Raw genomic sequence first — 13,074 nt, 5'->3', positions numbered from 1 at the left:
TTTAGCTGTCAACTCAATTATACATTGTGAGAGTGCAGACAAAATGTTCTGCAAAGTGAAACGGGAGTAATGAAAGTACAAAATGTCTTTACTTGAAGTGCTCTCCAGGGTGTGGTCAGCTAATAAGTACATCCTAAGTATATCCAAAGACAAAGTACACCCTAAATATCAAACTTGCGTGCTCTCAGGTATTTCACCCCAAAAAGTATTGCAGTATCATGCTTTACACAAATAGTATCTAAAACCACAAGCATCAAGCCATTCTTTGCGGACATTGGCAAACTAAATTGGTTAAAGCCTGCATATGTATCCACTTTAAAGTATCTGTGTCAAATCATTTAACTTGTGTCTTTGTCAGACATATTCCATCACAGATCAGCATAATCTCAACAGTAGCTTGTTTCATTTAACCATCTATAGCACCCACTAATGTGCAGTGTAATCCTTTAAGCGCAGGATGTTATGCCCTTTGAAGACCCCGACTTTGTTCAAGATATCCAATTAAAATTTTATGCCGAACATCTAAAGGGAAGTGAAGTTTGTGGTTTACAGTTGAACTCAAAAATCACAATCTGACACTCCATATATATATAAATCACACTGAGGCGCCTCTGTGAGATGAAGGTAAGCTTTTAAGAACAGTCATGCAACAGGTGCAATAAACGTTGAGATGTAGGAGCGATTTACTTAAAATAAAGACATTCAGTAGCATGAATCACAAGAGCAAAAGTGTTTCATACCAGAACCTGTCATTATATCCTCATTTATACTTTGAGTTACCTTTCAGAGCAATTAATCTTGTGTTTCGGAACACAACATTACAGTTAGAAGTCATATCTGAAGTGATTACATATACATATTGGTGCGCACAGTAGATTGATTGATCAATTACGTAGAGCACACACTGGCATGGTTCATTATAATGTAATGTAACAATAACGGGAAATGTGTGAATATGCGTGGGTGCTTGAGGAGAGCCATCGCTTTTCTTGGAAGAATGGCGATCACTAGTTAGAGTAGTGGTCATTACATTATAGTACTAACATTCTTTTGGATTGTGGAACTTTGTATTTTTAGAACTAATTTAAGCTTTTTAAAGGGGTAATCTGCATTTTTGTCTGATTGGGACAAGAGTTTTCTCCGTCACACACACCGATTTCAGTACAGTTTCAGTAAGGCTGTTACTCATCACAACATTAACATAGATCGTTTTACACAAAACAATGTAATTAGGAAATTGTTAAGGAAAAATATGTGCTGTTCCATTTGTGTATTAACAACTAGAGTAAATAAGATGTGGGCAGCATCAAGGAATTACAGCATTTTCTGCTCAATAATGTGGCTGGTGCATTGAATTAAGATGTAAGCAGAGGTACATTCTGTTCATCATGATGTTACATGTAATTACTCAGTTTTGTATTGCTTAAGAGTGTCATTAACAGAGTGCATCCATGACAGCAAAATTAACATAAGGTCAGACATAGCACCGCCAAAATGTCTCAACTAAACTGATTACCTGTTATTAACTTTTCATTCATCACTGATACAAGTGTTGCTAAAATTAGCATAACCTTGAACGGTGACAGCGAAGCTGAGCACAAATGAACTGTAGGCCAGCTATACTGTGTGTGTGTGTGTGTGTGTGTGTGTGTGTGTGTGTGTGTGTGTCTGTGTGTGTGTGTGTGTGTGTGTGTGTGTGTGAGTGTATGTGTGTGAGTGTGAGTGAAAGCGAGGCAGAGGACAGTTTGATAAGCGTTTCATGTTGCAGACATAAAGGACAAACGCGGCTCTTAAAGTGTCCACTCTGTCAGCTCATGATGCTGCTTGAACTAAGCTCAACTCTGACACAATGTTTCCTTCATTACGTAGCTGCTATATATGTTATATACTGCGTTGATTGAGAATGCTTCTGTTTTTCCAGGTATTTCCGAACACTGATGATGTAAATGAGCACAGCCGCAGTGCAGGCAATTTCAGTGATGTAGCGGTAATAACGATCAGCTGCTGGTTCAAAGATGCGACTACGCATGTGTGGAAGGCAGCGGAGTGCACCGGTGTCTCTTCACAGGTTGTCCGCTCGACTGAGGACATATCAATCAACACAAAGTCAGTAACATAATGGAATTACGAGAGATCACTGTGGGAGATTTTAGGTCATTCTGATAAACTCTTAGAATCGGACAAAATCCCTGCGGTGAATCGATTAAAAATTAATATGACAACAGATTTATAGAGGAATGCTTCCATGTAACGGAGAATCATACTGAACAGCAAAGTACTTGCAAACTAATTAATGAGAGGGAGAGTAAGAAAAGAAGACAGCTTGTCTGCAGGCCTGTGAATAAACCACCACAGAGACAAAAATGAGACCAGTGTGCCTCCATTACTGTTTAAAATTACGAAACTGCTGAGCCGGACAAGCTGACCTGTGTGTCATTAAAAGAAGTACACACTTTTAACTCAGCTACAACTGACAGCAACTTGGCACGACATGCTCAAGCTGTGACCATCAATCATGTCTGCCTCCTCAGCCAGACCTGCTGCTACTTATCAGAGTGCAAATATAAACAACGTCATTTCCGACCCTTGAATAAAATGTGTTTTCTAAATAATCAGACAGAAAGGCGTTTATATTTAAATGTTTAACTTGTCAGGAAAACAAATCTGTTTGTGTAGTAGTGACTAAAAGGCGGTGAGCCCTTCTGCTAACAGCTCATCTGCCCTTCAGCTCTGCTCACAGCGAGATGTCCATTTGATTTCAGCCAGTTTACTCTGCCGCTGCCCTGCGAGAGGATCATTTACTGAAAAACTCCACACCCACAAATGTGAAAGACACGACTCTGTTAGCTTTAAATTCTCCTCCTTGGTGCGGCTAAAAGCGGTTTGTGTGAGGCCGAGCTTTCTCCAAAGGCTTACGTTTGAGTCAGTGGCAAAGCCGTCACCCCGCTGTCAGCTGCACAGCTCAGGGGACCGGGCTAATCAAGCTCCTGACTCTAGGTTAGATGAATTAGCCAAATCAAATCCCCATCTGTTTGCCCAGGTGGGCTGGCTGTGTGACAGGAGGTCCTGAATGGGAGCAGGACTGACCAACATCTGGCCACCATCTCCTCTTCCCCCATTTCTTTACTTCCCTGCACTCCTTTCATGCCTTTCGAAGTAAAGGAACCAATACATCCTTTTAGAACCCCCTGCCCAGGCACCCGAGCACACGCTGAGGGAAACACGATTACCAACATCTGTAACCAGCACTGGGAGAAAAAAAACACGGTTTTACTGTAGAAGAAGTCTGTTTAGTGCCGACCTCTTTAAGTATGTTAAGGATTCCATCTTCATGGTTCTGGAGTGCAGGGAGTTGGCAGGCTTTTCATTTTAATCAGCCCATACAGTATGTAGCAGCCATTGATGAGGAGGATGGAGACACGCTGTGTTAGCGGACATGAGAAAATTGGAGAACTGAATATTGTCTAACAGAAAGATTCTGCATAAATCATGTTTCAATCGTAACTACAGGATGTGTATTACATCACACTGTTTTAAGTATTTACCACCTTTTAAATGTAATGCTACTCTACTGCATTCATAGGTCAGCAGAAATGTATTTTTATCCATTGCATTACATTACATTGTGCTCATTAGAGGACGTATTATGCAGATTTCCATGCTCTTATTGTCATTAAAGGTTCTATTCTAAAACTCGAGCAAAAGAACAGAGCTGATCCATTTCTAATCTTCCTTACTGCAGCACGGAGTGAAAGGTTCTGTCTTTTCAAAGGCTTCCACCTGATAAAACAGATCTGTTTTAGATTGGCATGGCTATATATATTTGCCAATTTCTCAATGTATTTCTATACACACATTGTGAGGAGAGTCAAAATGCTGGCAGAGATTACTTCCTCCCACTATGATGTTTGCACTCCTGAGTCAATCATTTGTAATGAAACAATCCAGAACTGTAACTCAGAGTAACCTCAGAGTCAACCCAATTTATAACATAAATGACATTTGAAAAAACAGATTTATTGCCTTTATCAGCAGATTCAAACTTTTAAAGAGCATGCAAATGTTCTGACGCATGTCAACGCATTACAGAGATGAAGGACGGATCTCAAACTAAGCTTTCACGCTAATTCAGGAGCGGATGCATTTCGATGGGATTTAACTTGTTGAAATTTTCAGCAACACACCACTCTATATTACACTGTACATATGAGGGAAATAACAAAAGGTATGATGATATACTGACGCCATCAATCATGCAACACTGCAGAGGTGAATGTAACCTGGAAGCAACAGACAGCAGAGAGCACGGTTACAATACTGATATTAGCCAGAGAAGGTAACATGAGATAACGTGTTCATCTGTCTTTGCTATCTGCACAATAACCAGCTCCATTGCCAGACACACAGATATATGACACTGCCTTTATCTATTTAGCTGTGGGTCTTAAGCTGCACTTATCCCATCACTGGTGCTCAGCAGTGACGGACAGTTTTGTGCACAGAAGCGCCGGCTTTATTGGGGGGGTCCAACACACAGCACTAACGGGATTACGCCTGGGCCGTTAATTCAGTGGGTGGTTAGCAATGAAAGTGAGGGTGATTAATTTATGAATGGGCCACACTGATTGGAGCATCTTTGAAGTCAGCACATCATTAAAAACGATTAAAAAAAAACAGGAACCCGAGTCCCCCCCAAGGAATGCCAGCAGGTGAGCATTGAACTCATACATGCAAAGCCTTACTTTACACCTGACATGACCCATGGCAACAGCAACAACAGTCTGAGTGGAGATGGTGGGCGGTGGCATCTTCATCACACACAATCCAGTAACAGAGAGGCGGGAGTACAGTCTGGCCTGGAGTGATCAAGAGAGCCTTGGATTTGTGTACAAGATGTACAGACAGGAAGAATCTGTGATGATGCCATCTATGCATGATAAGTACAATCAATGCTGTATCAACTCACAACTGCATATGGCGGTTTGATTTAAAACAAGTATAGACTCGAAGCCACACTGAGTGACCAAGTATTCATTTTAAAAAGCAATGTTTTAGTCTACTTTGCTGAGATCCTCATTGTATCCTGATAGGAATTCATAAATTGACTGCTCTGTGAAAACATCACGTCTCCTTAGCGCCTCTAACCAATGGAATCTGATTTGGGAAAAACATTTGGGACCCCAAAATACCAGCATTTACCCCGAGGGGAATCACTGCCGCATTTGTGGATCACGTCTCATGTTCTCGGTGGGAGGAGTTGAATATGCGCCACCTTTCTTTAATCATATTAGGGATCAATAATTAATGTGCAGCAGCTTGCCCACCCGCCTTGTTTAGCCGTGTCTGTCAGACTGCGATGTTAATGCGGGCCTGGATTAGAGCTCAGAGGTGTGTGAGGGCTACTTCCTGTGCCGCAGCATCTGGGCCACAGAAGGGACTTGTCAGGATCCATAATGACCAGCACCACATTATCCATCGCGCACACACACAAACATTCCTCCCTTAATTCCCAGTGAGCGGCTCAGCAGCCGTCACCTCATATCAGCTGGTCACTCAGGAAAAAACAACACAGACAAATATCTCATTATGTGGATGAGAGGAGTTGGAGTTAAATCAATCACCGGCCTTCATTTTCTTATGAACGCCGAGCGCTAATATACAGAAGTGAGGGAACTAATAGACTGACGGTGCTCGGGTCAGTCTGTAACCTCATTTCATATCGGTGTTGTTGTTTTTTTAGTCCATTACGATTTGCATTAAGAGTAATTTAACGTGTCAGGACAGAGGAACATCATTTATTAGTTGTTGTTGCTTTATACTCTGGTATGTCTGGACGTGTGCAGATGTGGATGTTTCTTTTTTACAGCGATTCCTTCTCTTCAAGTGTCACAAACGCAACACATCCTTTCTAAACTGGCGGATTAAAGGTTTTTGCCAAATATATCCTAATATGATGGATTGTTAGAGGTCGGCTTGCTTTAATGAGACGATGGCAACAGCTCACCAACCCGTTTCAATTGCTGCGGATGAAACTGGAGTTGCTATGGAAACTAATAAGACAGCAAGAGGGTAAATGACACGACATATCAACGAGGCTGCCATTGACACAAGTCAAGCCGAATGCATTCCCTCCACTATGCTATATCTGACACACCAGTTGAGGGGGGTGGGCGAGGCGTCTGTCTGCGTGTTTGACAGAACTTCCGCGGCAAAGGTGTGGGAGTTTGGTCTGACTACATTTCTGTCTCAAGCTGTTTGTTTTCTTTCCAACACTCTGTTTGAGCTCCGTGGAGAGAGCTGCAGTTGAAGCTGAAGCGCTGTTAATATGCCTGTTTATAATTGTTAGGAGAGGACGAAAAACACACAGAACTCCTGTTAGCAACCCCTGCCCTCTCCTTAAGTGAAAGTTTGTGATGCTTACCCCGTTTATATGATTAATCACATTGAGTTGAGCAACACACAGACACGCCTCCCCTTCCCCTCTCTATGATGGAGGGATTCGTGCGCTGCTTCCCACATTCAGGGAAACGTAGAAACATATTTATCTTCTGACACGAGTCGGACGAGATACACAGAAGGAACTAGGCATAAAGTTTGAACAAAGCTTGGATCCCAGATTTGAACTGAACTGATTCAAGCCTGCTGTACTGGTTTGGCTTTAAACAGAAAGCCTGTCCAGCTGTGGTCATTTCTAAATTTAGCACTCAGGAACACCTTTCAATAATTCACCCTGTAACTCTCTACTTTCTTTTTGCCCATGGCGAAAGGCCATATATTAACTTGACCGCTCGCAGAGAGAGTAGGCTGCTGCATCCACAGCCGCAAACCACCAACATTGAATTTTTATTTGAATTGTATTTCTGAAAAGCCAAAGAGTTACTGTTGTTGATTCCAAAAGTGATTAATTATGCACTGCCATCTGCAAACAGTAGCTGTTCGCCACTCCTCCTTTGTGAGTGTTCTTCAGTCTGACCCAGTGAACAGATTAAAAACGTTTGTCTGTACATTCAAGGACAAACAGTGATGAGAAGGGGAAGACTGTAATTTACATGTGCCGAATCACAAAACAGGACGAATCATAAGTGAACAAGGACGACTCAACAAAAGGGTGTCTGTAGCTGTGTTGTTGCAATTTAAAGTCAGGGATGTACATGAAGTACGAGCTTGTGCAGCCATACCGGTAATCTTGTCCAGTTCGGCCAAAGTCTCCTGGTACGAGTTGATGATTCCTCCGTATCGTGTCATCACCTCCTTCCGCAAGTTGTCCCAGTGGGGAGAGAGCTCGCCCAGTTCCCTCAGCTCCTGCACCCTGTGGACAAAGAAATCTATCAGGACTTGTATGTTTTCCAGAGGCTGGCATGCTGTTTTTTGCTGAGGCACGGTGCTTTATCTGCAGCATAGCCACTAAATAAAGATACAATCTGTGATCTAATGATGTAAACAAAGGGGTTTAAAAAAACAAAACAGTAACCCGAGTCGAGTCCTTGTTACTCCAGGCTCCTCTGTCAAACTGCCTAATTTTTTCAGAATGGGTATCAACGCTCATTAGCTCTCCTCTGAGAACACATAGCTTCGGGCTAATAGCTGGTATTGGCTGGTGGCCATTTGACCACTCAGCAATATCAAATCCTTCCCTTACACCAGTGTTCTCCCTATGCTTATGTAATAAACCCATCCGGCCTGCACTGGTTTTAGTGGCGGGATTAGTGGCCTGTTTTTCATCTCATCGAGCTTTGCCTGCAGCCAAGCAGAGGTGGCTGGGGTGAAATCATCCCTGCTCCTGCTTCAGGAAATTACAGCGACCATATGTGTGTGTGTGTGTGTGTGTGTGTGTGTGTGTGTGTGTGTGTGTGTGTGTGTGTGTGTGTGTGTTGTTTGTGTGTGTGTGTGTGTGTGTGAGCAGGATTGGTGGTGCTGTTAGTGTGGGGGTGCTGATATCCTGCTACGGCCTCTTTCAGTTGTTCATCATTTGCATCTGAAAGCTAACATCAGATGGACAGATATCATTCAGAAACCAGCCATCCAGCTTCCTTTGAAAAGAAAATTGCGGAGATATTATAAAAATTAGGGGTTCGATATAGTATTCATGATAACAAATACACAGTCATATGCATTGCTTTCATGATAACGAGGCCAATTTTCAGTGATTACACCTCATACATTTTGTATATGTGCCTCGGACTGAGAGGCTGCATGCATAAATGCCAGTTGGCTAGACTTGTTATACCACGCATGATTTGAAGCATAATTTGATGCGCAAGTGCTACAACAAAGCATTTGACGGTAACAGCCTCTGACTATTTCTTGGGTTTTTCCAGGTTTGGGATGTATGGAAGTATCCGGTGGGGATATAGTTTGTATGTCTATATAAAGAAATAACGACAGAGCGAGAGACAGGATCAAGGGTTCTATGTATGTCAAACCTATGATGTTACAAGTACATAGCACACGTTTCCAGTCCTGACTAGTTGTAGTGTCACGTCTTACATCTTTCTTGTTGTGCACAAACCTGCACCTGGAAACGACCTTCAGGCAGAGTGGCACTGCATGCTGGGTGACTTTGACAAGATGCTCTGCAGGTGGTTGTAAGTAAGTGCATTCTGTTTATGGCATAGGAAGGTACATGCTTGAAACATTTACCACAGGCTTACACGTGCTTTTACCATATTCACAGGGAGTGCAATTTTATAGAAAGCATTCTTAATTATGCAATAAAGACGGCTCAAAGATGAATACATGTTTATCCTTTTTTTAAATGAAACAAAAAACATCTTAACCTCAGTGCAAAAGAAGAACAAACTGCCAAAATGAAAAATATCTACGCTTTTTCGTTTGCCACATGATAATGTGAGCCTGGGGCTGAACAGGATGATAATATCCAGGATCTAGTGGTGTCAAGATGACAGTGTTGAGATAGATTTCACTGCTAGTGGGGTCTGAGTAGGGTCCACTCCACATTTCTCTCTGATTTCAATCAAATATATTGTTTCCAGCAAACCCACTTAGGTTAAAGTGGCCCCTAATGCTTTAAATGGACCATTTTAACCAATCAAGGGGCAATGTTTTCTGATTTTCTGGGTTATATAGGAGGCCATACATAATACTAGATAGTGGCAAAGCTCTTTAACAGATTGCCACCATTCACAGTAATCTGTACCCTCTGTCAGTCCCTGCCAAACACTGTTATTTGTGCGCAAGAGAGTCAAATCACAGTGATGTTTTCAGAGAGATCTGTTATTTTGTATCAGGAAGTCTGGGTTGGAGGTCTCTGTCTATGATCCCAGGGTAAAGTGCTTAATGTATCTACTCGGCAAATAAGGCAGAGAAGTGTAGAGGAATATGGTATCACCTCCATATTCAGACTGCTTTTGTTCGAAAAGGGCAAAGGTATGATTGAGGAAAGTTGAGTGTGTGTAGCCTGATTAAGTATATGCATGCAAGGGCATGAAACACTTGAAAACACAAAAGACACTATTTCATTGCTGTTGTTTTTGATTAAGTAAGGAAAAATAAATCCTAAAGTTTCTTATCCTTAACTCATAGTGATTTTAGATGATAATGAATGTTGTCATTTAATATTGTTAAGACTTGGAAAATGCAGTTTGCATTTATTAGAATAATTCATTGATATTTATTTATTTATTTATATTACATGTTATTGTTAATGTTACAGATTGTACTGATTAAGGAACAGAGTAAGTCTTCATAAAAGCACACTTGGAAAATAAAACTAGAAAATGAATGGTCAGAAGTCAAAATTCTAATAAAGAAAAATTATACATTTACACGCTTTATACATTATTCTGCATGGTTTTATCATTGACTGTGACTAAAATGTGACATATTAGCCACATTAAGGCAAAACAGAAGATGAAACAATAAGGGACAGGGAGCAGGTATAGGATTGTGTTCCCAAAGAGCAAAGATCTGTCATGTGGGCAGCTTTATTTCACGGTGCGTTATAGTCTGCCTGTTCAATTTAATCACATTGTGTGCAGGGTCAATAAAGCCTGCGTGAGAGGACTGGAGAGCAAAGCACTTCGTTTACAATACATGGGGCTCCTCCTGAAAAGAGCTCCATCCAAGCAAGCTCAGTCATTACTACTGATCCTGCATGGAAAGGAACACCGGAATCAATAAAGCCCGGTGACAGAATATCACCTATATGAAATGCAAGCAAAGTGCTGCTTTATTAACAAGAAAACAACATGATGTCATTAATTAGAATGTTTGACCGACACACACACCCTGACACTTACTAAGAAGGACATTCATTATTCTTACACACACACATCACACATAATGAAGTAAATTGTGTGTGTGTTTTCACAGAGTTAGGATTAAAACGCAACTTCAGAAACATCAAAGATGGTCATAAGACGGTGACGCAAACTGAGTCACCCACCATCAACCTCTCCAATCCACTGCAACACTCAATCATATAATGAAGCTAACAGCACCTGTGTACGAAACAAAGAAGGGCAACAATGAAAGAGGATTATAGAAGATGTGCTTAAGCAACCGAGCTGTAGATAAGCTGCACATGCTTCTTAATACACTAACCATATGGTGGGTATGGCCCCTACCTGCTTCCTGCTCAAACACTGCATTACATCGTCAAAGAATGTAACAAACGACCTAGAATTGTCTTTCAAATTGAGTTCAAATTAGATTTAACCAGCAAAGTATCATCTTCCTCTCCCTCTTTAAACATCTTGTTTATCATCATCATCTTTTCATCCCCTTCTATTAAAACGGTGTGTATCCAGAGTAAGCTTAGAGATAATGAGAGGGGGGCATGTGGGAACCATGGCCTGGGAATGTTTAGGCGTTAAGAGCGTGTGTGTGTGTGTGTGTGTGTGTGTGTGTGTGTGTGTGTGTGTGTGTGTGTGTGTGTGTGTGTGTGTGTGTGTGTGTCAGCACATTCTCACACTCTCTACCAAAGCACAAAAAAGAAAACTGTGCAATCAGAGCGAATAATGGTAGTGATTTGAAATCATCACATAAAGGAACACCCAGTGTTCAAGGACAAGGACAATGACAAATGCAAACAACCTCAGCTATACCTTACACCTACACAAACAAAACCTCTGTCATTGTCTTGACTGCTCTTTATTCACACACAGCAATTAACAGGACCTTGAGCTTATTTAGCATGGACATGTAAGTGTGTTAAATATAACTTATTCACATCGGAATGCATTATAAAAATAAAGGGGCGGCAGTGTCTCAGTCCATAGGGGACTCGGCTTGGGAACCAGAGGGTGGCCGGTTCGAGTGCCCTGTGGACCAGAAAGCGTGGACTGGCAGCTGAAGTGCCCTTGAGCAAACTTTCGAATATGTGGAATTTTCATTGTGTGAAACATGTATGTTTACGCATGTATGTATAAAACGTGCATGGAATGTAAAAAAGCATGTAATTGGAAGAGTAATTTCTCAATGCTGGGATAATAATAAGGGTGTTCTTCTTCTTCTTCTTAAATATGGTGGTTGGGATATTCCAGGGTCTTTTCCTATAACTATAAATGAAAGAGTGTATGTGTCTTTTTTTGTGTGTGTGTTTGACAGAGACAATGTTTGTTGTTAGGCATAGACGCTTCTTTTGAAGTGTTAAGCAGACCTGAATAATTCAGTCTTGTCCAAATATAGACGTTACTTACATAAATAATAATTTACATCCTTTCACTAGCTGGGTTGTTGAGCGTTGCCTAGAAGCTATAGGAGCAATGTACCTACAGTAGAGCTCATTAGGCATCACCTTGCTTAATTAAAGTCTACTTTGAACTTTTTACTGTACTTTGGCAGAGGGCTGACTACAAACAGGGAATAAACAACTGCAAACAGGGTTGGGGATTCCAGACGATGCAGTGTCACACACCATCAACAACACACTGTTGTCCTCACTGGCTTACCTGCTCATGTCCTCCTGTATATACAGCGAGAGCAGCTGCTTAGGGATACTGAAGGACAACGTGCACTCCTCCATTTGCTCGCGCACTAGCATCCATTTGCAGTCCATTGTTTGAAATCTGTACACCTTGCATACTGGGTTCTTGAACACTGAGAGGAAGAGAGAAAAAACAGATGGGCTCAGCGATGGACGGAGGGAAGAGAAGCACAATGCACCAGTCTGACAGATAAAAACATATCTTCTCCCCCACCTCCTCCTCATCCTCCTCCTCCTCCTCATCAACATCAACATCAACAAAAAATTGACTGTCTAAATATCAAACAGGTAATTCAAAGCTTCTAAACGAACTTTGACAACTGGCAAACTGAAGGACAACACTGTCAGAAACTCTTAATGTGAGGTATGAAGCACAAATGAAATTCCATAATCAATAATTGTGTCTGCTGTAGATAAGGTGTTTCTCATCCTATAAACAGGCCCTCCTTCTCTCTTTTAACTTCACTGGCAGCCAAGCAGCATAAATACAGAGGCCTTGTCCTGTTAATCTATGACATATTACTGCATCCATTTCCATTTTAATTGCTTGTTTATTGCACAACAATGGGGAAAAGACAGCTGAGTCATTTTGAATCTTTGCTTGGTAACTCCTGCATCCAATCCGCCCATTAAAACCTATTCAAATTCAGTCCCATCTTCTTCATTTTTTTTTTTTTTTTACAGAGAGCTGGCTAATAGCGGCAATCGAAAAGCTGGAAAGGAAAACAGCTCTAATGCTCTTATCTGCATGCTGGCAGCAGAGTGCAAAGCTATGTGCCTTGAACAGTGTTTACCACTCTTTTTCGTTTCCAGTCGTGCGCTTAAGAAGGAAGTCGCTCAATGAGTTCGGAGCTGTAGCACCTCAACTGAAACGGTGACAATCTCACCCTGGCCAGTCAGACATGCACGCCACCAATAAAATGATTTCACTTCAGCACCAAAATGGGAGCCCAGCACTTTTTTCACGCCTGCTCCTAAGTACATAGAAAGCTTCCTGTACAAAGTCCATCCACTTTTCACTGCGGCACTCGGCATCCTACTGTAACTCAGATCGTCCTTTCTTCAAAGTCGTCCGCGGAAGTGTCCAAGTCATTAATCCTGGTCATGGCATGTCATTTGTCCTCATA

At 41.6% G+C, this 13,074-nt stretch overlaps 1 protein-coding gene across 8 annotated transcripts in view; it reads right to left on the bottom strand.

Moving 5' to 3' along the window:
* The window catches only part of inpp4b (inositol polyphosphate-4-phosphatase type II B), a 104,401-nt gene that overhangs the window by 27,452 nt on the left and 63,875 nt on the right, over positions 1-13,074 (bottom strand). For all 8 annotated transcript variants that reach the window (XM_076147813.1, XM_076147805.1, XM_076147806.1 and 5 more), the window contains 2 exons: positions 11,913-12,060; positions 7,179-7,309 (listed from right to left, as the gene is read on the bottom strand). In XM_076147813.1, the coding sequence (XP_076003928.1) occupies positions 7,179-7,309; positions 11,913-12,060 (279 nt within the window). The remainder of the gene's footprint in view (positions 1-7,178; positions 7,310-11,912; positions 12,061-13,074) is intronic.

The sequence above is a fragment of the Genypterus blacodes genome, unplaced genomic scaffold (assembly GCF_046128005.1).
Source record: "Genypterus blacodes isolate CSIRO-AG114 ecotype Tasmania unplaced genomic scaffold, CSIRO-AGI_Gbla_v1 ptg000039l_1, whole genome shotgun sequence".
NCBI classification, from domain to species: Eukaryota; Metazoa; Chordata; class Actinopteri; order Ophidiiformes; family Ophidiidae; genus Genypterus; species Genypterus blacodes.
This window is presented reverse-complemented; position numbering and strand designations above follow the sequence as displayed.